The following is a 25,531-nucleotide window of genomic DNA, read 5'->3' as shown; positions in this document are numbered from 1 at the left end:
CTTGTCCACTACAGGGGTCCATGACAGGTCTTTGTTAACAGTAAGACCAAGAAGGTCAACACTGTCTGCCTCTTCTAGAGTTGTTCCAAAAAGTGGAGGTTAGGGTGACTATATGAAGCATCTCTGCGGTTAGAAATAGTGGTGGTCTTGCACTTCGCAGCTCCAAACAGTACATTCCATGTGTTTGCCCATGTCTCTATTGCTTTGAGGTCTACATCAAGTGATATTGCAGCACCAATTCTATCTTCCTTGGACTTGATGGATGACATCAGGGTTACATCATCAGCATATAAGATTGATGGATTTGTAAGTCCGGAGGTGATGTCATCGATGAAGATGATAAACAGAAGTGGTCCAAGGATGGAGCCTTGTGGGACACCAGCATTTATAGGCTTTTCAGTTGATGAAATCCCATTCAGTGAGACTCTCAGGGAACGATTGGTGAGGTAGTCCTTCAACCACTTCAGCAGCTTTCCAGTGAAACCCAGAGCAGATAGCTTTGCCAATAGGCCGGGGTGCCATACCCTGTCAAAGGCCTTACTGATGTCAAGGCAGGCAACTCTACTTTCTTCTCTGTCATTGATGGAGTTTGATAGCCGCTGGGAGACATATGTTAGGGCATCGGAAGTGGAATGGCCAGCCCTGAAACCAAATTGCTGCTTAGATATTAGCTGATGTGAGTCTAGGTGGCGCCACATAGCTTCATATATCAGTCTCTCCATGACTTTAGACAGTGTTGACAGTAGGGATATAGGGCGATAGTTGCTGGGAGAATGCATTCCATCATGAATGTGCCTTTCAGTATTTGTAAAACTGTACAAGCCAGTAGTATGTCCTTCATGAATGGCCCATTGTGCCCCATTCACAAAAGACATACAGGTATACTTCTTGCCTGAACAGGTGCGTGTGAAACAAAGAACACTAGCAGTAGCCAGGGTGTCTCGAAACTACCAACTTGCGACTTTACGCTCATTTAAGCTCATTTAGTGGTAGCAGTTCACATAATTTCATTTGGTACCAATTTATAGGTACAGATCTTCCAGTAATACTAAAAGAAGTACAAACCCCGGGTACAAACACCACATAATGTCGTTACAAGAGAAAAATTAAAACCATGCAATTTACTATAGAAACCTATCATCTTCCCCATGGTAATTTTTGACGGTCCACATATACCCTCGAGTAAATAATTATCACTAAAATGAGCGCAAACGATGGATCTACGATTAAGTCGGGTCGTTTGGGCGTAAACACGCGTGTGTTTTATTATGCAGGATGAAAAATATTTGGGGGTTGGGACATCACCATTCGTAGTACTAATGTTTAGGTAAATAAAAACATCAATGTCAGTCTAGCTATTATGAAGAAAAGAGTGCTAACCTATAAACACAGCTTCAGTTTTGTGGAGTCTTGCAGAGGAATATTCTTGTTCCGTTTGTGTTCATCATAGTTGTTGACCATCTCCTCAAGAAAGGCACTACTACTGAGACTTTTGTCTATGCCATGACCAATAACGGTTTTGAAATTGTCCATGAAAATAAATTGGAATAATCACCACAAGATATTTACATTATTACGTTTTGATATAAGAAGAACCAATTTCTTTTTCAAGCTCTTCTGTTATGTCTGTACTTATTTGACATTAAGCGACTTTGAACCCTAGACTTCTGTATTCATACTAGACACTAGGATCCACAACATTCTCATCTATTAGGGCACAGTTTTTCAACTCCAATACATTTGTACATTCATTGAATGACCTTTGACAATTTGGGTACAAAAACTCATACTCTGAAACTTGAGGTCAAATTTTGAACTATGATTGTGTAATTGAGGTTATTGAACTATGCCATTGGGATGAGGCCATTGTGGTCCATAGTGAGACCATCGTTGTCAAATATGAGGTTACATAGACATGTGGTTACATATGAAGGATAGGTTACTTAAAAAGTACATCTGCACTTGATGTCATAGATAAGATTGGTAGAGGTTACTTCCTGAAATCGTCAGTTTTTTCCCGAACTTGAACTTTTGCTTGTTGTTTATATACGTTGCTAAAATGCCATTGAAATAGCAACATATCCTATAAACGATGCCACTCATTAGGAACCACAACATGCTCATCTATCAGGGGCATGGTTCTTTAACTCCAATATATGTGAACATTCATTGAATGACCTTTGAAAATTTGGGTACTAAAACTCATACTCTGCAACTTGAGGTCAAATTTTGTACTATGATTGTTTAATTGAGGTTATTGAACTATGCCATTGGGATGAGGCCATTGTGGTCCATAGTGACTATACCAATATCGGAAGTTATCAACCTTGTAGCCGTATCCAATATAGGCTATTCAATTTAAAACCACACTACCCCTAGTGGAAGATTTAGCTGTAGTCTTCTACAGAAAGAGTATAAATTTTGAATAGAATAGACAATTGGGTAACTTCCATCTGATATACTCACTCCAGTTGTGGAAGATATAGGAAAAGCCATAATACAGAGGGAGTATGGGTGTCAAAATGATTCATTCTGACCAGTTACATTTGAAAAATTACTCCGCCCCTGTGGAAGATATTTCAAAAATCTTCAACAGGGGTAGTGTGATTTTAAATCGAATAGCCTAATGGATTGAAGAAATGACGTTATTTTTATCTGGTCATTATTATTGTAGAATAAATTTTCTCTGCTCAAATACGTTTTATTTCACACGGTTATAATAAAACGACATTAAGATTTATTTTTCTGATGATAAGGACCATTCAAATTGATATCATCATGGCAAGAAGATGTGCGTTTGTACTGCTCTTTGCATTATTGGAATTACTCTGCAATGGGGTTCCCGTGCCCAAACGACCACCGGGGTTTGTATACAGAGAGTCCGAAGTGAGTTCAACGGTGCCCGTTCAGATGGAGTCTTTCATTGATCTCTTATGCAGTGATTCCAGAGATGCTTTTCCTGTATTGCGACAGGTTGCTGATATGTATGGACCTCAGAAGCTACGATTGTCGATGGTGATGTTCCCTCTTCCATATCATCCTCATGCATATTGGGCTTCCATGGCAAGTTTATTGAAAGCGACGAAGGCCCCTTCGTTGCTTTTGTTTATTTTGTATTTTGTATAGCGGTTTGTGGGCCGAATTAGTTAGTTCAGGCACAGATCCTGTTTCTTTCCAGGACCTGTCGTTCAGGATAGGGTGTTATTTTAAGGAACATTCTTGTTTAGTATTCTGATATAGGGAGTGTTTCATCATTGTTTTTGAGGAGAGGGACTGATTGCGATCTAGTGTGGGCACTCGAATGTTTCAATAGCCGCAAACCGATTGACTGACAGTCTATGTTACTTGACCGCTGTTTAATTTTCGCATATTCAGAATGTTGAAATATGTTTTAAAAACTTAAATTATACCGGATTTATACTCCTTTGCCTTTGCAGAAATGCGAATCACATGTATGTGTCACAAGTGTGTCAAAACACATTGAGCATGCGTAGTATATAGTTGCGTACGTTTCTCTTTTGTGCAAAAGTATTCGAGTATAAATTAAACCATAAACTTCGTCATCTGTTCACGTCAACCCCCTAGTAATCAGTGATTTGCTAACCAGAAATGCCCTACACTGTAAATTTACTGGGCAAAACATCCGTTGCGTAAAACTTTGTATCCAAAATTGTTTGAATTTCATCCAATATTTTGTTCAATAAACTTTAACTCATTTCACGCGGGTGTCGACTGCAGACGACAATTTTATTTTTAAATACAAAATTTTCATGACCATATTTGGAAGAGTACAAACAAGCCCAGTATTGGTTAAATATCTCAAAACTTGGACTCTGTATGTTGAAGCCTATGGGCAACACGCAGAGTATTACCCAATACTCTTTACCCAATCTAGATACGGGTTGTTCACCTGGTGCCCAGAGGTTGGGTAAAACTAATTGGGTAAAAATATCCAACTTGGGTAAGTGCCATTACGCCTAATACTAAACTACTAATAATAGACCAAACACAAATAGACTTCTCCGTAGTCCACTTGTCCATTATGCATACACCGGCTATTACATTTACACTTAACATCGTATTAATTTATGTACAATTGATAGATTTTCACATCTGATGTTTTCAGTCGGCTTACTCCCTCTGGTTGCTTATTCTCCGAACTTACTTTTGATTGCGGTTAAAATGCACTACACGGGTGTCTATCATGCCTATGAGCTCCTATGGAAGACATGGCCTTCTAAAATTAGCTATGATATATGCATATTTAAATGGATCTGGTTTGTGATTGGTCGCCATATCTCTAGATGATCTCCGAGCACGTGCCTTTACCACAAACTACAGCGTACACAACTATTTACAGCGCTTTAAAGTTAAATTCGCACCATTGCTCATTTGGTGCATGAACGTACATCTTATCTAGCGCGTTTCGTACTTCCATGCTTCGTACTTGCAGTTAAATTTGATTGTTAACAAATAGATGGCATGGTGAGTATGATTGACAGTGTGCGTTAGGACCAAAACGCGGGGCCAAGTTATGGCCTAGTCTAATCTTGAGACCGTCGAGTTACAAACGAATGTATATGTACTTTTCTTTTCATGCACATAATGAGGTTCTTAAATTCGCCGATCATTTCTTTGCTATCTTTGCTGTACAGGTTGCTTTCTACGTAAACAGAAACAAAGCAGACAGTACTTACGATTTCATGCAAGCTGTGTTTGAGAAATATGACGTTGTCAATAGCGATGCGAACATGAACACTACTAACTACAAGGCTGTCAGGTAAGCTGTCATTAAAGGATGTCTCCGGTAATCACATCATTATGCCGTATAGGGTAGAAAATGAATTATCAAGCACGAATCACGTGGTTTTATTTGAAACAAACTCATATTGACCATAAAAACAAATTAATACAGCCGTCTAGACAATTTCGGCGCGGGAATTTTGAAAATCGCGTGTTGATATGACTCTGTCATAATGACTCTGTTTTTAATAAAACCATGTGATTCGTGCTTGATAATTATCTTTGTTGTGATGTGGAGACATCCTTTAAGTGCCATATTTATATTTCAGTACTCTAAACTACTATACCATTGTATACGGTAGCCTGTACGAGCACTTCATAATAATTTGTCAGTTATGTCTGCAAAAAAGGAGGCGCTAAAGTATCATTCTATTATCAAGGTTACGAGCGCTTCATATTTTCATCAGTTATGTTTGCAAATTGAAGGGGGCACACAACTAAATCAATGCGCCATTTGAACCCTACTAAGTTCCGGTAAAATACGGAAAGTTTTTGAGGTATTTTGGGCTGGTCTTTAGACTAATTAATCAGAAAGAGTGGCGAATTATAGCTTAAATAAAAATGTGAAGCCTATACATAAATTTGAAAAAAAAAAAAAGTCGCATTTTTATAATTATTGAGAAAATAGGTCCGCGAATTAAAAAATGGCAGAATCGGGTTTGCAGTCTTGAGAGCATGTCAAAAACAGTGAGGGCGCTGTTCGCGGCCTCCTAGCGGGAAAACGATTTGCAATCGACTGGTCATCATAAGATATTTTAAAAGGAGCCCAAAAGGCCTCAAAATGAGCAAAGAAAACCGGTGTTTTACACGTATTTCAATGGAAAGATTATTTAGTGGTGTGCGCCCTGAAGGCACAAGCATAAGGTTATGAAATCCGCATGTTGGTGTAATTTGCGTCATTTTGCAATACGATTATTTTCTTCATTGCCTAAACAATACAGGTGACCTCGCAGTCGTAACAATGTATTCGGGGGAAAAGTTCAGTTTCTGAAGCAGGCAGAGTACTGTACAAGAACGAGTATGGACCACAAAGAAATTACATAATTAAATGATAAAGCCATCCATGAGGAGCCGGAGCATAAACTCGGCACCTTTTTGGTTGCAGCGAGTACAGAAACCAACTCACCCCATTAACTGTATTTGAATTACGTGGCACTTGCAAAGTAAGAGGACCTCGCTGCCAGTTCCAGGGTAAAGCTTGGGTGTTCCAAAATTCTATGCAGAACGGGAGAAGAGTGTCCCTGATATTGTGTTCCAGTGATAACTAATTTTGTTGTGTTTTTGATGTTACTGATCATGCTGAGAGAATGTATTATCTCAATTTGTCGTTCGCCCTGATTCCTCCTTTAGTATGCGAAAATAATTTAAACGGTTTCTATGCTTTGCATCAGAACAAAAATCAGCACTCTAATTAAGAGTAGCTCCGTGTAAGCACAGATAGTGTGTTAAATTATCTGTAAGTTAAGCACACTGGTTTAAGACTCGCACGTTCGTAATTATCGTACTATTTGTCCTTTTTAACATAGGATGTTTGGGGAAATCGCCTCTGACTTCGGGGTACCTGTCGAATCAGTCCTTGGATTGCTGGAGGATAGTCCTGTAAAAGACAGAGCTTTAGACGACGCTAGAGTGGAATGGAAATATGGATGCTCACGTATGTGATTTCATTACCGTAACGTTGTTTGTAACAAAATAATCATGAGTGGTATTTTGTCCCCCGTTTTTTTATGTATAGTGACTCTTACATTGTGGTTTAAGAGTAGTGCTACCATATCCTCCGACGCACAATATTTGATCAGCACGATTAATACATACCCTATTGGGCTGTCATGTATGTAGAACCCCTAGACGTATCCTTCTTTTTAAAGAGTGTAGTTATAAACCGTTTCTAGTATTATGAAGACTATAGAGGGCGGCAACGACGAGACGGCGACTCGCGTTATTTATCAATCGAGCTGATCGTTACCCAGCAAACACAAAAACGTTTTTAAAACGTTTTAAATAAGTTTTATTTTGGGTTTTGGTTTAGGCAAAACGTTTTAATAACATTAAAATGTCGGGTTATATAAAGGTCATGAAATCGTTTTAAAACGTTTTGTATGAAAACACACTACAACAATATTTTAAAAATGTTTTCGAAATGTCATTGTAAACTATTTTTGCAAACATTTTTGGCCAAATATTTTGTCAACATTTAAATAACATTATGTTAAAATATTTTCACCCAGCAAACACAGAAATGTTCTTATAATGTTTTTTACAAAACGTTTTAATAGCATTTAAATGTCGGGTTATATAAAGGTCGTGAAAACATTTTAAAAACGTTATTGTAAATATTTTGGGCAAACATTTGTTGTAAAATATTTTTTCAACCCCAAAATAACATTCTGTTTAGAATGATTTGTACCAAGTTTTCAAAAATGTTTTAGGAATGTTATTAAAACGTTTTTATACCCTTTATATAACCCGACATTTAAATGTTTTCTGTGCAGTAAATTACCAACAAATGTTTTTAAATGTTATGAAAACGTTTTATACCATTAATGTACCCTTTATATAACCCGACATTAAAACGTTTTCTGACAACCTTTTATAACCTTTTGCGACTGATGTCGAAAACGTTTTGTGTTTGCTGGGTATACAAGCGTTTACGTCGAAGGATGTAGCACTACCTTTTTAGGAAATCTGTCATATTGTCAAAGTATCAGACTGCATGGAAAAATAAATCCATCATAATTTGGATACTTATAATTGGTAATTCAAACTTATGATCTCAACACAAAATTAAGACGTAGCTCAAATTTTCTGTCATAACTTTGATCTGGAAACTTATTTGGATACTTTACGTTATCTTAATTTAACCCCTCTTAAACGTTTTTCCTTTTACAGGCGAATGTTTACTCGCAATTATAGCTTGTTTCAGAATGTATTAGTTATCATTCCTTTGATATTTAGATTAATAGTCATATCTAACTTCTTTTGATTTCTAATAATTTTCAGGAGGTGCATTTGGAACTCCTAACGTATTTCTGAATGGTGTGTTTGTAACAAATAACCAATCCTGGACCGTCAATGACTGGAAAGCAGTGCTAGATCCCATGATCTATTATTAAGTACATCTCTACCGGAATGTTACAGGCCAACATACTAATGTCAATTTGGCGGCGACATGATTAATGGTGTGAACATATTAAAAAACAAAACGGTGTGGACATATTTAAAGGTCGTTTCTTTTATCTCTTTTCATCTCCGCTCTTTCTTTTTCATCTGTTTCCTTCTTCCTCTTATTTTTGCATTATCCCTAAAACTACCCACAAGAGTAAGCTTGCCCTACGCGACCATACGAACGTCTGCCAACACGTGTTGTTCAATTTGGCATCCATACATTCATAGCATCCGGCTAAGTATTTTAAAGTTCCCCAATTTTTTTACGGTCGTTTGAAAAGTGAAGAGCAAAAAAAAAAAAAAGATTTATAGGCGCTACCGCCCCAAAAGCAACGCATTTTGATGTATAGTACAATTTTTCACATTTTCCGCCTTTTTTCTTTACTAATTCTGTTTTGCCGCCCCTTCTACTTTCGCCGCCCTCTTTTTGCCGCCCCTTCTTCCCGCCGCCCCTTCGATTTGGCCGCCCCTGCTTTGACCCCGGGGCTGGCGCCCCCAAAGCTCCCCAAAAAAATACGCGCATGCTGACACAAAAAACAAAACACAAACAAACAAAAACACCCTGCAGTGTATTATCAAGATTATAGGTCATTGTATCGTTAAAGTACGAGTATAAATACATTTGGAAAAAACTATAAAGGCTAAGTGGTTTATATTTGTATTCGAATATCAATTTGCATTTCAAATAATTGAAATAGTGGCATTAGGAACATCGAATGTATGTGTGAACAATGTGCTTTTTGACTGACAATTATACCTGTGTGAGTTTTACATAATGCCGAATAGAGATTAGCCTCAAAGATAGAGATCCAGAGGTCAGCATATTATCAATTGTGATAAGTGAGCGGCGGCGAAAGAGGGCGACACACAAGTTTACGAGAGAGTGCCGTGGTGCCTAATGAGTCACGAGAATGCATGGGTATAATGAAGGTAACAAAGAAACGAATCGATACTGGTATTCTGCCAAACATCGTGATAATTAAAGACAATTTAACACAGACAGTTTGTGGCGCATTTTGGAATAATTTAAGGAGACAAGTAAATCATATCTAAGTGGCGTACCCCTTTGTCAAATCTTACCATAAAATGGTATATAAAAAAACCGGAATCAATGATCGTGTTAAATATGATTTCTTTTAAATGTTCCAACCCCTTCTGGAACCTCCATAATTGCTTAAAGACAGAATTGGAATGAAAGGGAAAACACACGATGAAGGTTCCATATAAGTCAATTGTGGTTATAGAGAAAAAAATATTAGGTCATTGCCAGAGAATGATAAAACAACATGTTAAAATCACTGCCTGTGCTACACCTGGATGGCATCAAGAACTAAGCTTGTCGTTAATAAAATGCCATGCTTTCGCAACTTCATGGTGTATTTGCACATTTCACTATGTGCTGAATGGTAAGGCATGGATATGATGTGTCTTACAAGGCGAATAACACATTGGTCATTGAAGTTAGCATGATTTTTCATGACCACCGTCCTCAGACCACCGTCCCAAGCCATCATCATGATATAGTACTTCCATCTTATTGATAAGATAAGAAAAAGAAATGAATAAGAAAGAAAGAAAGAAACGAAACGAAAGAAAGAAAGAAAGAAAGAAAGACGGAAAGAAAGAAAGAACGAAAGAAAGAAAGAAGGAAAGAAGAAAAAAAAAGAAAGAAAAAAAAAAAAAAGAAAGAAAAAAAAAAAGAAAGAAAGAAAAGAAAGAAAAACGAAAGAAACGAAAGAAAGAAACGAAAGAAAGAAACGAAAGAAAGAAATGAAAGAAAGAAACGAAAGAAAGAAACGAAAGAAAGAAAGAAACGAAAGAAAGAAAGAAATAAAGAAAAGGAAGAAAGAAACGAAAGAAAGGAACGAAAGAAAGGAACGAAAGAAAGAAAGAACGAAAGAAACGAAAACGAAAGAAACAAACACGAAAGAAACGAAACGAAAGAAAGAACGAAAGAAACGAAACGAAAGAAAGAAAGAAAGAAAGAAAGAAACGAAAGAAAGAAAGAAACGAAAAGCAAGAAAGAAAGAAACGAAAGAAACGAAAAGAAAGAAAGAAAGAAAGAAAAAGAAAGAAAGAAAGATAGAAACTTAAATAAAGAAAAAGAAAGAAAGAAAGAAATGCAATTCAAATAACCATCAAATTTGGCCTTTAGGTATAGAAACTATTACAAAGTGGTAGACAAACTGCCTTTAAACAGGAAAGTAACGGATACTAGGAGTTTTCTATTTTTCTATAATGTTTCCTTCTAATCCTATTAACCTTGAACTTCAGTATTTGTATCAAATGCATGTGTTTCCTCGGAGCACTGTTACGTGACACTAATAAGTCTCTTTTTACATTGAATGGTGCATAAGGTACACAACGTACGGGTATACCTTAGGCATGTAAGTAAGTAACAAACAAGAGCAACCAGCTGTACTCAAGTAACTTCAGTTGACTATAGACGAATCCAACGAGCCAAGTCATGGTTAGGATTTGGTCGGGCATATTTGGTTCCCCGCATGCACCACGCAGGTGTTGTGAGTGCCCAATTGGGTGGATTAAACCCGCTTAAAATTCGATGTTATTCTTTTGTGTTGTAAACTGTCATCATTTTTTTTCTACGTGTAACACGGGTGATAGAATGCAGTTTAAAATATACTCATCAAGGTCGCATCATTTCACATTATAGGTGAGATAGCTGGGTCCCCGTCGCGGCTATGGCTGCCATTGAGGAGTAGGAATGCGTGAAATTGGATTCGTCTATATTTCGATCTGGGTAAACTGAAACGCGACATTTGAAAGGATTAGTATTGGTCATGAGTGTAAAGCAGTATGCAGACTTTTCATTATACGTAAAATATTTGATGTAACATATCTACGTTATTTTATCTATTGCCATTCTATTTCCAGTAACGTTTAAGTTTTAACGAATGTTTGATGACGTAAAATCGATAATATATTTCTGCTAGATATTATATATATATTATAGACTTGATCCTCCAGTCCTCGAATACTCACGCACGGCCGCTCCACTGTGCTGTATCGAATAAGGCAACGTGAAGGATTGTGGGTAAAAAAAGGCGCCGCCATTAGAGGCCAGAAGGATTCAGGATAGATATTATATGTAACATATTATCGATTTTTCGTCATCAAACATTCGTTAGAACTTAAACATTATTGGAAATAGAATGGGACTAGATTAAATCAAATATTACACGTCTAACACTCGGAGTCTGCATACTGCTTAAGCCGTAAAGCATATACAACACTCATTATTTGATCAATGATAAAGCTGATCATTAAGGGTAGACAAGGCATTGTTGGTCGAAGCAGCGAAAAACAAATCGATTTTCATTATCTAAATCAATATATTATTGAAAAATAACACTTTGATGTTTGGCAAAAGTTCATTCTACAAATCATATACTTTGAAAACGTGCGTGATGTATTGTTGTTAATGAGTTGTGCACGTTTTACAAAAGTGTTGTTGTTTCAGCCCTCTTTGCAACATAACTCAAGAACCACAGGATCTACAAAGTATATCTGTGGTATTTGAATTCTTCTACACACTCGGTATTAAATGATTAATGCATTTTGTGCCAAAGCTCACTACCTTTTGCAAGATGCTGTGAACTACCAAATTGCGACAGTTTAAAATAGTACACGGTACTTACAGTATGTCCAGCACCACCTAGGAGATATTGAAGGGATGCTGCAGCCAAACAAAATTGGTTCGTTTGCCCAAGATCGCAACAGTTGGAGAAAGCTTGTAGTCGCCTGCTCCGCAGCCGACTGATGATGATGATGATGATGAAAATAGTAAGTTGTAATGTGACACACCGATACCCAAAAACACTCTTTAATAACACCACCAAAAACTGGAGTGAGCGATGGGATTCCAGCACTTTGCTTCTGTCAGAGGGAAATTATCCGAATTATCTCAAGACATACTTTTACTTTTTAAGAAACCGTTCAAGATGTTCCATGATCAAGAGGAAGAAGTCGGATGTCGTTAATATTATTTTTGAGATATTCGCAAAAACAGTGTTCAAATTCTTTTGTTTTATATATATTGTTTTCAGCCATTGATAAATTACTCATAACTCGGTGACCAGATGTCCGATTTTGATGGGGTTTGCATCAATATGTAGCATTCATAAATTGCCAGAAAATGATGTGAAAAACTTTTAATTGAAAATTGCCGACATGTAACTCATTCCCCTTGATCATGTCACATATGGTTGAACAACTAGCCGGAGGTATCTCACAACCAAGCCTGAATGGGATTTCACGACTTAATTTGTATGCATTCCTATACCAAAACATTTTACGGTACCGTGTGAGAGGCAGCCAAAAACTGTGTTTAGCCTTTGAACGCATTCTTGCCTTCATTTTATAAACATGTTTAGAAGCTAAACACGTATCAAACATTATCCATTAATACTCTATAAACATGTTTAGTATTTAGAGTCTTAAAATTATTTTACTCAACCTTAGTAAAAAGGTCACAATTCAACAAACTGAGTTACAAATTACTCAAATTGAGAAACAATACCCAAAATTGAGCTCACATTGATAAATAGTACTCAACATTGAGAGTGTTATTTATTTACGAGCGCAATTTGTTGAGTTGTGAACACGTTTACAGAGTGACGGTAAGAATGTGTTTATTTAAATGCTAAACATTGTCTTGGCAGTGTAAAGTTGTTAACATATTAGCAAGTGTTTCATTTACAGATTAAAAAAATTACTCATTAACCATCATCAAATGACACGACTATTTTTACGCTTAATATACATGATATAAGCGGGCACATGAAGATTATTATCAGTTTTAAGTAAAAAGGTACTATGCGGAATGCTGAGTGGTCATGCGCAGTGAAGCATTTGACAAGTGATACGCTAATGCTGTCTTACCATACCGGCATTGACATTTTTACACCAGTGAAAAAAAAGTCAGTAAAATTACATAAGATTATTGTTTTCGTTTCTTTCGTGATAACTTTCGGATAACTTGCACGGGTAACATAAATTAATAATTATTGTATCAGACCGGTAGCTGTTTGCTGAACGAGACGTTTTACAAACTATTGCTTTGCACTCTATTAACTTAATTTTTCCGTGGAATAATATTTCACAGCCTGACGATATATAATACCCGACTCAGCTGTCATTTTAATCACGGTTGTTTATTTTACTTTGTCTCTATAGTTAGATTAAGTTCATTTTGCAGCTATGAATTTGCAGACAGTTATTTGTTGATGACATATTTTACATCTTTAGCAACATCATGTACCTGAGATTTAAAGACTCTAAATACTAAACATGCTTATAGAGTATTAATGGATAATGTTTGATACTTGTTTAGCTTCTAAACATGTTTATAAAACGAAGGCAAGAATGCGTTCAAAGACTAAACACAGTTTTTGGCTGCCTCTCACACGGTACCGTAAAATGTTTTGGTATAGGAATGCATACAATTTTTTTTATGTCGCGCATATCTAGGCATTAACAGCTGAAATCTAGGAGATAACGCTGACGAAACTTCGGCCAGGCACAAGTGACCTGGTGAACGAAGGGGGTCGCACTAGATAGCTGGTCGGAGAATTTTTGCAGGACAGTCAAGTTTATCCAACAATCGGGCTTATCACCCTGATCGGAACCGACTGTAACGAGGTCTTTTGTCATGGGTCATCTGCCCCGTCATTACCAGATGAGCCACGGGGAGAGCAGAATTATTTTTTTTGGGGGGGGGGGGGTCCTGCGGGGAATTGAACCCGGGACCGCTTGCACCAAAGGCAAAGACCTTAACCAGTGTGCCACGCTGCTTCCAAAGCTCCCAAAGCCAAATTAAGTCTTAAAATCCCATTCAGGCTTGGTTGTGAGATACCTCCGGCCAGTTGTTCAACCATATAATGGAACATCTTGAACGGTTTCTTAAAAAGTAAAAGTATGTCTTGAGATAATTCGGATAATTTCCCTCTGACAGAAGCAAAGTGCTGGAATCCCATCGCTCACTCCAGTTTTTGGTGGTGTTCTTAAAGAGTGTTTTGGGGTATCGGTGTGTCACATTAGCGACTATTTTAAACTGTCGCAATTTGGTAGTTCACAGCATCTTGCAAAAGGTAGTGAGCTTTGGCACAAAATGTATTGATCATTTCATACCGAGTGTGTAGAAGAATTCAAATACCATAGATATAATTTTGTAGATCCTGTGGTTCTTGAGTTATGTCAGATGTTGCAAAGAGGGCTGAAACCACAACACTTTTTGTAAAACGTCAAAGTGTTATTTTTCAATAATATATTGATTTAGATAATGAAAATCCCTTAATGATCAGCTTTATCATTGATCAATAATGAGTGTTGTATATGTTTTTATACAAATATAAAAGGAAATGACTATTCCAAAGTAACAAACATGCCCGGGAAAACATGTAAGAGGTCAATATCTGTAAGAGAATCGGGTATTTTGTGGGACCTGAGAGCACATCAGACATAAACCGAACTACATTTTGAATACCTTTCTGATATCTACTTTTGATTTTTTTTTTTTTCGCGATATAATACAAACTTAGTTTAGTTGACTAAATTTTGATGGTTAGTCACTCTTGACACACCCGGGGGCACTTCAATATGAAATAGATATAGGTGATGGGCTGGCACTTTTGCACTATAAGGGGCATTCGGTGAGAGCAAAATTTAAAAAATATGGGGTCATTGGGTGAGAACATGACCTTTTTTTTAAATGGAATTTTTGGGTGAGAGCCGAAACAACGCCACAAAAACCTCGAAAATCGAATTTCTAGTTCTAAACGGCTTCAAATTTCATTGTTTTTTCCAAATAAGTAACAAAATCAGTGAAAAATGAAAGTTGCTGTTCAAATTAAACTTGTAAGGGTCTTTGGGTGACAGATCAAAAGAAAAAAATAGGGGTCTTCGGGTGACAGAGCATGTGTTCGTAACAAAAATATGGGGTCTTTGGGTGACAGCGATGCTGAAAAAGGGGGTTTTAACAGCCCTACATACGCGTCACCTCCAAAGTTGGAGTGCCCTCCCCGGGTTGATACCCCTACTTTTGAAATACGGAACCTTTTGAACGTTACCAGACAATCACAAGTGTCTGAACAATATCTGAAAAGTGACAAGTGTTTTCACAAAATGCGGTTCATTTTCTACATGTAACCATTTTATGGGACACCAATTGTACCTTTTTTGATTCACGTTGACATCTAAATGTGTCAGAAATCTTACAATATTTAAAGAAGCATATGTCAATTTATTCTGTTCTGATTGAGGTTTAATGACGTTTACTCCCCTGACGAATTTCATGTTGGGTGTTAATAGACAAGGTGAGGCAAAACACCAAGTGAGACAGAATTCATTCATGAATTCATTTATGAGTGAATGAGTGAATTTCCAATGACTTTCAGATCAAAAGTCACTATAAACATGATAAAATGAATGGTCCGGGAAGAAAACTATTTCAAATCATGGCAATTGTGCATGTGCAAGTATCAATGTTCAAATTGCAATATTTCTTAAAGGAATGTGACCTGATCTAGAGGTTCATCTCTCTGAAAATGATCTCAAACTATCATCAGTAGACTTCGGTTGTATATATAAATGCGCTTTTATAAATGCGCACGTGACCAGATGGCCAGCGCCATATTTGCATTACATCACTGACAATCACTGAAATGGCGACCATTGAAGGAGTGGCTACAGTTGTGACCTTGTTTCGTGGCTAACACTGGCAAGGAACATTGGCTGGAGGTTCGATGCTATAAATTTGCAAGGATAAATCATGGATATCAAAGGATCATGATTATTGCACAGCATCCCCCATGTACAAACATAACTAATGTTTATTTATTTATTTATTTATTTATTTATTTATTTATTTATTTATTTATTTATTTATTTATTTATTTATTTATTTATTTATTTATTTATTCATTCGACGAAAAACGAAAACCCTGTTCTATTTTGAACAAATTGGGAATCAAATTTTTCCTGTACAAATGAATGTCGACCCCAAATTTCGGAAATTTCAGGACAATTTTTTTTTGTATTTTCTCAAATTGAAATTTATTTACAGAATTTTGTGATTTTTAGAATAAAAAAAAAAAAAAAAAATTTTAAATACCAACCGACCGACCGACCCTACTTGAAAGGTCCGTTCGCCCGTAGAACAGGGGTTCTCTCTTTCTCGCCTTACTTATAATTTTATAAATATTATTTGCCCCCCTTCCCCCAAAACCACCCCTCCCCCCTCACTCATAATCACTCATCAATTAATTGTTTTTTTGCTAACTTTCCCCTTCCGTGTAAAGTAAAACTTTGTAAGCCGGTTGAATCAAACTGAACAAAATTGACGTATACAATTACAATATACCATGACAATAATGTGTATGACGAGATCTAACTTACTAGCTGAATAAACCTCGAACCATGCATCACATACGTGATTGTACGTCATATTGTCATATAACGTATGAGCGTGATGTATAGTATACAAGTCTTCCTCAACATCTTCCAGCCGGGATGATTAGATCATGTACAGTCATCTACGTGTTTATACTCTAAATTGTACGTCAAAGGGTGACAAAGGGTGTACAGATTACCGATTTAGCAAGGGGGACACAAAAGGTGCTTAAAAACACATTTTAAATTTGTTTTTTGTCCATTTGCGAGCGAATGAGTAAATTAGAATTGAGGAGGTCGGGCGGGGACATCTAGCCTATTAGTTTGAGAGGGTCATTATACCGAAAAGGGCTAAACATACTGCAGTTACTGTCCGTTTTCCTATACACAATACACAGTGCTCTCACCATTGACGCGTGACCCCTACAAATGATGTATGTTGGAAGAATGGGCACTTGACTAGTTAACATCACTGTGTGAAAAATAACCAGCCAATATTTAATTTATTCTCCAAAACTTCTAGCAAATATATTTCTCTAACATGACCTAAAATTACAGCTAGGTTAGATGTTCAGAAATGGTCGCACTTTTGTAAAATATGAGTGAGGGCAAGGCATAGCTAGCCAACTCCCCGTGTTAATTGAATGGAGATTTGACCGAAAATATTGGTATCGGACCGCTCACTTCTGAAGGATGCCACAAAAAACGGTAAAAGTTACATTTTAATTATTCTCTGGCAAACCTTCATGATGAGTTTCTTATATAGTATGCCGAAATTGGGTACTGTAGGTGATTGACAAAGGGTCGCACTTTTCTGATAAATAAGTGACAGTGAACATGAAATATCAGCGCCCATAAACCCAAGTTAGTAGCTAGTTAGTGGAGGCCGTCACGGGACTGATTATTGATTATTGAAGTGCCTTATTAATAGATGCGCACGATTTAGGGCAAGAAAAAAAAACCGGGACACTTTTGGAGACATCATCATCACCATCACCATCATCATCATCATCATCATCATCATCATCATCATCATCATCATCATCATCATCATCATCATCATCATCACTTTCTACATTTTTTCTAAACAACATAGGGCCTACCGTTTTAATAAGATTTTTTCTTGAAATGCATGTAACTATAATTATTGTTTAGAGCGTGATGAAATAAAACATCACGATTTTCATCACAAAACAAATATAATGCATAAGAAATCGTTTGTTTTAGAGCGTGATGATGAAATAAAACATCACGGTTTTCACCACGAAACAAAGTAATACATAAGAAATCAATTTTTCGTGAGTGATGAAATAAAACATCAAAATTGTCATCACGAAACAAAGTAATACATGAGAAATCGTTTGTTTTAAAGCGTGATGAAATAAAACATCACGATTTTCATCACAAAACAAAGTAATAGGCCTACAAAAGAAATACATTTTTCGAGAGTGATTAAATAAAACATCACGATTTTCATCACGGAACAAAGTAATACATAAGACATCGTTTGTTTGATTGCAATCAACCGCGACAGTTCGTCTCACACACATAACAATGCACTGCGATCAAATAGGTTGATGACAACATTTGATTGAATGGACTGCACTGCGCCATGATTACGTGCACCGGTTCAAATCCTTTGTTTGGAGCCAATCAATAATTTCACGTACAGCCTCTATGCAAATTAGAGTTTACACACGCTGCAGCTGGGGTAATCGACCAAAGCTGGTTGCCGTTAGTGATCGAATGCATGAGCTTATTTGCTTTACTGAATCGATTTACTGGATTAATTTCCTGTTAACTGGGTTTAATGCCACAAAGGTCGAATCGGGCTTGCCATGGACCATGAGTGCATCATGAGTTATAGTTTCCTCAATTTACGTTATAATTAGAGTTAAAATTAGGGTCAGAGTTCTGTTCATTGGCGGCGCTACGGGGGGTACTTATCTTGACTCCCAAATAAATAAATCCATGACCCCTTCCTTCTGAAGAAAATGACAGCCCCCTAAGTTCCCTACGTGCAAACATTATCAAATAACATCATCGGCAGCTACCCAGTTCTGACCTTAATGCCAGTAAGAATCACATTTCGTCATCAATATGGCCAATTGCCACGCCCATTTAGCACTAAAATAATGAAATATAACTTTTTAAATCAGCTATATCTAGCTTTTCCGTCATAATTTTTTTTTCCGTGATGGAAAATCCAAATAAAGAGTTTATGTTTCGGGTCAAATTATTTTGCCCTTTGCAATCAATGCCACTATTTTGCAAAACCAATTTTCCTTGTAACCTGTCATTTTCGCCTATACTTTTGCGTGTGGAATTTGTGCACATCCGGGTACCTTACATCGTTGAACACGGTATGGCGACTTGTAAATGTCACGTGCGCATTTATAAATGCGCATTTATATATACCCGAAGTCCACTGATCATGTAAAGCCAAATAAAAACAGTTTGTATGGTTTAGAATATTTCGTTTCTGGAATAATACTAGAGCAAGAAAGACATTTACCGTATCCACTTCCACTGTGCATAGAAAACTCTACCTCGACGAAGAGTTTGTCAAAAGGCACTAAATCCAATATCTGCCTTGTGTAACATTTTTCTGGTATATTTTAACATTTTAAAGTTTATATGACATTTATTGATTGAAATGGATATGTTTATATAGCTTATTTTATAACTATTTTCAGCACCATTTTGTCCCCCAACAGTTCTCCATTGCAAACTTTAAAAATGACTGCCATTGGATTTAGCTCCTTGTGGAACAAAAAAAGTTTCTTTTATATTTATTATTTTCTTCTTCGCACGTGTGAGGTTAAAGAGATTTGAAATTATTTTTTAAGAGATAAGCAAAATATTGTTATAACTATTCTAGTGGTCCAATGTTATTAAATTGGCAAGGTTACTGCTACTCTTAAGAATATCTTCAAATGAATTTTACATAAAGCATTCTTTAGAGTTAGCGTGTTTTGGAACCAAGCTCTTCATATTCTCTTACTTCCATGATTATACAGACCCACATGTTTCACAGGTATGAACATACTGATGCGGGGAACGGAATAACCAGTTTATAGAAACCCTCGACACTCTTCGGACAATATTGTTTTCGACAGGACGGTGCCTAACCATTAGGGCGTTCGATACACAAATTTATTCGACCTAATTAGCGTCCGGGTGCTTAGTATTTTCTGTTTAATGGAGTTCAAACCTGAACATTTTTGTACAAAATCAGTAAAAAGAAAAGGAACTGTAGATTAATGTCGATTGAGTACGGATTCAGACGACCACGTTTGCATGGTCCTCAACAGCTTCCACGTTTTGGAGGCAATTACAAGTGGGGTGTACTTTTAGATATATGTATGAGTAATCATAATTATAACACAGTGAAAATGTCACATAATTCTATCATCAATTTGAAACTTACCACCCGGTACGGTACATGTTTTTGTCAGTTTTGTTTTAAATTTACAGAATCCAAAAATGTAAACTTATTATATTCGAACAAACAAAGTTTCAGACTTGTTTTACGGACAATTTGCCTTTCCGTTTACCTAATTTAGATCGATTATATCGTTCCATTTTAATCAATGAGGAACCAGTGGAAAGCGGATGTTTTTACATAAACAGACGCAGCACAAAACAGGAAAGAACTCCACCAGAGCTTTTAATTCACATGCATGCAAGACTCGACCTGGAATAAGAGCAGAATGCAAAAACACAAACAGGGTTCTCTCCCTGGAATAAGACCCCTTTTACAAACGTGCTCAATCTGACGTTCACAATAAGTAAAATATTTACTAAAGCCGGATTTACACTCCGCCGCTGAGTAACGAGCGGTTACTGAGTGTTTTAGCCAATGAGGTACAATGTAGAATGCTTTTTATTGTTGTTAGGCAACGCGAGATTGGTCAAAAAGTAATCGCTCGTCGCTCAGCGAAAGTGTGCTTATTCCGCTTGATTGTTAACATTCTTGTTTTCTTCATTGATTTCCAATTTCTAGGGCACTCACTAATTGGGTGTCTGTTTTAAAGGAGTATAATTCGATTTGTGAATCAGTTTACCGTAATTTTGCTATCAACAGAGTGAATATTATACACGTAATACCATTTACCAAATGCGTTACGTATTACACGAGAAAACGTTTGAAACTTTTGAATTGTTGATTCATTTTTTTAAAATCAATACGGATTCGGCGCCCCATAAGACGACAATCATTGGGCAGTCGACCAGGGCACGTACCCACGGGACGTACCCCCTTCCCCATGCCACCATCAAGCTACATTACTGTTCGTAAACGCATTATTAGCAGGTAGCGTATCAGCGGTAGAAAATGTAGTAATATGTAATTTAGATAACATGACAGTTGACGAAGATGTATAATTGTCACAAATGTGTTGTAGTGCAAGATTCTGCTTTTCTCTTCCACATTACTTTGTAGTTGTAATAATACAAAGCAAGAAATTGGCATGACATCAAATTAGAAACAACTTCAAATAACATGAATAAGGTAAAGTCGTTTTAATCTGTTTTGCAAGTGACTATAAGGTAAGAGAGAAAAGAGGGTTATCACTCTCGAAACACTTCCTGCCTACCTACATGTTCCTACTCTTCCCATTTCTTCAGGGTTTTCCTGCATGTTCCGAAGATAGCGATCCGTTTCATGTATAACCAGCCAATATTCTAGATTTCTTGGTATTCAGGCGCGTCCGTAATATTCAAACGTTAACTACAGTAACAAACAAAACATATCAACTTCTAAGCGCTCTTTAAGCAAAGTCATTGTTCATTGAATTTACAATTTAAAGAGAATTGGTTATTGCTCATTGTAATATATCTAGGATATAGACAATATAAGTGTGCTCTTTCATTTAATGACATAAAGGTTAATAGGCAGTTTTCAACAGATTTACCACATTTGCCTTGCTACAAACATTGAATTGCGTCATCAGTTGACACAATGAAAAAAAGTGTTTTTAGCGGGAAGTGTTATTAATTATTATTTTGCATCATTGTGCTCCTATCCAAACTGGACCATTTACGGAGAAGTGGTATAGTGGTCAGCGAAGATCCTTGTTGAAAAGGAATCCAAATATTATAAACAAATATTTCATGCATTTCATGTTCAAAACTATAGATTACGAAGGAAAATCATCGGTTTGTTAAATTCGTATTCTCATCTTTTCTTTATATATCAATTGAAAAAAAAATCAGAATTGTTCCATATTTGAATCAGCATGAAAAATGTATTAAAAGAGTACAAACAAGCCTAGCATTGGTTCAGTGGTTCTTAAAATATCTCTTGATATTTTGAGAAAATATCTCAAAAGTTCAATATTTATAGGCTAGCACGCAGAGCAGAGAGGATATATAAAAACTTTAATCGTTTTTTAACTTTAACTGTTTCTGTAACCTGTACGTACACGTCCGAGGTGTAGAATGCATACTATAATATTATAGAGAGATCGGTTTATATAAAATAAGAAAAAGGGAAAAAAATGATGTACAAGGAAAAAATATAATAATAAAATGAAATCAACACGTACGCACGCTGGAATCGTTAATTCCTAGATTTCGATATCACATTTCGTGACATTTTCGCAGACGACAGAACATTTTACTTCTACTGTTAAACTGGTTTCTTATTGCAATACTTTGGAAAGGTTGATCGACCCAGGCATAACCCATGGCTATTAATTGCTATGCTCCGCTTCATTTTCATCATTAACGGGTTTTACTGTACACTTGATAGTGAGAGAAAGAAAGTCCCGCCTATTTTATACGAGGTAAGGAATTTGAATTTGGCAGTTAGGTAACAGTGCAATAATTATGCTTCCTAATTTCCCTTGACCCTTTCCCCCCTTCCATCAGTATTTTCTAGTATTTCAAGTTCTTTCCTTTTCCCTTATATTGTGATATCTGATATGATGTCAAGTCAGCTGCTCCTCCAGCTCACACATTTTCTAGGAGATACAGAACTGCCAACAGTTGTCAGCCCGAATTGCGGGACAAATAATTGAAAAGTTTCCCAATTTTCTCGTAACAATTGCTTTTTACGGAACAGGAACCTGGCAGACAGTCGCATGAACCAATGTTGACAAGTTGTACAACTTTTTCTTATTAACAATGGGACATGAAAGTGATGAAACAGTCACAAATCACGGGGGAAATCTTCAGAAGTCGCTTAATTGGGCTACCAAATCACAGGTTTGGTAACGGAGATATCGTATGTTGGCTTCAAGTCAAGTGTCTGTTCTACTTTACTGACAGCGACCATGGTCACGTGTCAGAATGCAAATTTCTAGATTTTTCCTGTCCCCTTTTTTTGTAAAGTCAAACGTTAATCTCTGCATAAAATACACACCACCGGGCTGTGTGGATAGAAATATTGAGCAAAATATTCTTTTAGAATTATATGTCGTCAATGTTCTCCTAACAAGTTTCTGAATGTTGTATTTTTGCTCTTTATACATTATAATGCTACTCATGATTTACTTATCTTATCCTGAGTTCAGTATACTTTCCTATGATTTGATTGGTGCTTATTGTTCTCAGTCTCCTTTGATGATTGCTTGCTTTTAAACATCCAATATGACCGCCAATATTTAGTGCCAAATTCTGAAGTTTGTACCAAAGCCCATTTTCTTCAAATTTGAATACTTTGAATCTTCCTATGAATATATTGAGAACAATAGCATTTTCTTTAACCCATACAATGTGTTGCTAGTTAGCTAGGTAGCAAGATTCTACTTGGGCGATGTAGGAATTTGTTCTAATTTCTGAGAACTTGGAATAGTTGTACGTTAATCATATTTATTTTTATCTTACTATTATATTATAAGCTATTGCTTTATTTATACATACATTCGAGTGTCCCTAAACAAGCCACAACCTCTTTTTAGAGTTACACGGTTAATTTGTATACACAGTTCTGTTTTTATCATTTTACAAGCACTCTAACCCCTAAGTTCACAATCTCGTTATGAGTTTGTCAGAATGCCGAATATCGATTCGGCTCTTTTTAGATTCATGTTACGCATGGATTCACGTATGATATTTATATTGAACATTAAATATAACCAACAGAAAATGAAGCACACACGAACAAATCGTATTAAGGCGACGAAAAAAAGAAACCCTGTTCTATGGGCGGACGGACCTTTCAAGTTTGAAATGACCCAAAAAATCACCAAAATCTGTAAATAATTATAATTTTCGAAATTTGGGTCGGCATTCATTTGTACAGGAACAATTTTTTCCCAATTTTGTCAAAATCTGGGTCGGTCGGCCCCGTAGAACAGGGTTTTCCTTTTTCGTCGCCTAAGCTCTTATATTTTGATGGCGGTGCTGCTTTATATCCCTTGGAATTATAATTCTCGTGGTGATACGCATTACACACTTTACTAAGTAAATATGCATCGTAAATGAAATAATTCTTAGATCCGAATTCCTTTGTTCATAATTATTAATATTAAAAAAAAATATAGCGAATGCTGGTTAAAACTAATTGACATTATGTGAAACCTGAAATCATGGATTTAAAAAAATTAAATTAGTTAGCAATAGCCGATAGTGAAACAAAACTCTAAAAAAAAGCCAAAACTCGCAACTCGCAAAAAAACAAAAAAACAAAAAACCCAACAACAACACATCATTATAGAATGATTGAATGATCTATTTTCATTGTTTCATTGCAACAATTAAAACTTCTCTGATTTCATTAAAAATGGTCTCAAATTGTTCCGCTTGCAAAGGCATTTAATAAAAAGAATAGTTTGCCATATCTCAGGTGGTTTGTTACCTGGGTAACATGGCAAAGAAGATCAAATTCCATTGAGCCGTGTTGACCTTGACCTTTTTTGTGGTGTTACCTGGGTAACAAAACATTCAAAACAATGCAACTTTTATCATTTGGATATATTTTTGATTTGAGACCAGTTGGATTAAAAAACCATATTTCAATTTTAAACGACCGTGGGCCCAAAATTTGACCTTTGACCCTTTGACCTGGTCAAACTATACATTTTCTGAATCCTTATGATGATAGCAATACATTGGTATGGTTATTAACAAGATCTGACTAACTAAAGTTTACTAAATTTCACCCCCTGCATAAGCGGTCTTTTTGAATTTATGCAAATTAGGCGCTGTTCCACTAATTGGATTTTGGGGGACTTTTGATACGATTGGTGATTAAATGGATTCTGTTACAATTAGTGGTGGGTTAACCCCTTATTTTTCTTAATTTGATTAGCCTATATACCTTAGTACAAACGGTATTTTAATGGGACTTGTTGACATTCGTGTTTCCAAATATAAGCTGAGCAAAAGCAAATTTGAAGTCGTTACAACACGAATTGTAACAAGTTATACCCTGCATAATGTAATAATATACACCGTGCCCGGAGTAAATTGCTCTATTTTCCTCCCCTCATTTTGATTATTCATTTAATAATCAATAACTAATTATCCGTTATAGTTGTTTTAGAGTTTCATAGAGAGTTATAAGTCGATGTTATTAGCTCTCTTCAGAAGAAAGGTTAGCAACTATTTTAAACTGTTGCAATTTGGTAGTTCACAGCATCTTGCGAATGGTAGTGAGCTTTGGCAGAAATTGCATTAATCATTTCATAGCGAGTGTGTAGAACTCCTTATCATCGATATACTTTTGTAGGTGATGTGGTTCTTGAGTTGATGTGGTTCTTGAGTTATGTTGTAAAGAGGGCTGAAACAACCACACTTTTGTAAAACGGACATAACTCATTCACAGCAATAAATCAAGCAAGTATATGATTTGTAGAATAATATATTGATTTAGATAATGAAAATCGTGTTTTTTGGCTGCTTTAACCAACAATACCTCGTCTACCCTTAAGGAAGTAATATAATGTTAACTATTTTGATCAGCCCGGTCTCCCCTTCGATCCGACTTATTTGCCTAATATAGGTTGTGCATATGACGTATCATACTGTAAATATGGCGGACTTCTCAAATGCATTCAACAAAAGCATGATTGCAATCTATCGCTACTGTTCGTCTCACATTCATATCAAATCAGGAGGGTGAAAGTGCATAGGAACAATCCCTCATTTCAAATATATAGTTTTGGTTTCTCTATTGTTCAGAAACCAAAAATCAAGGGATTAAAAT

At 36.3% G+C, this 25,531-nt stretch overlaps 1 protein-coding gene across 1 annotated transcript; it reads left to right on the top strand.

Moving 5' to 3' along the window:
- Positions 1-2,619: 2,619 nt before the first annotated feature.
- LOC140155502 (uncharacterized) lies at positions 2,620-8,211 on the top strand. The gene is made up of 4 exons (XM_072178364.1): positions 2,620-3,063; positions 4,656-4,780; positions 6,330-6,457; positions 7,804-8,211. The coding sequence occupies exons 1-4, from the start codon at positions 2,749-2,751 to the stop codon at positions 7,914-7,916; spliced, it is 681 nt and encodes a 226-aa protein (XP_072034465.1). The 5' UTR covers positions 2,620-2,748; the 3' UTR covers positions 7,917-8,211.
- Positions 8,212-25,531: the final 17,320 nt, after the last annotated feature.

This window comes from Amphiura filiformis, chromosome 6 (assembly GCF_039555335.1).
Source record: "Amphiura filiformis chromosome 6, Afil_fr2py, whole genome shotgun sequence".
Classification (NCBI taxonomy): domain Eukaryota; kingdom Metazoa; phylum Echinodermata; class Ophiuroidea; order Amphilepidida; family Amphiuridae; genus Amphiura; species Amphiura filiformis.
This window is presented reverse-complemented; position numbering and strand designations above follow the sequence as displayed.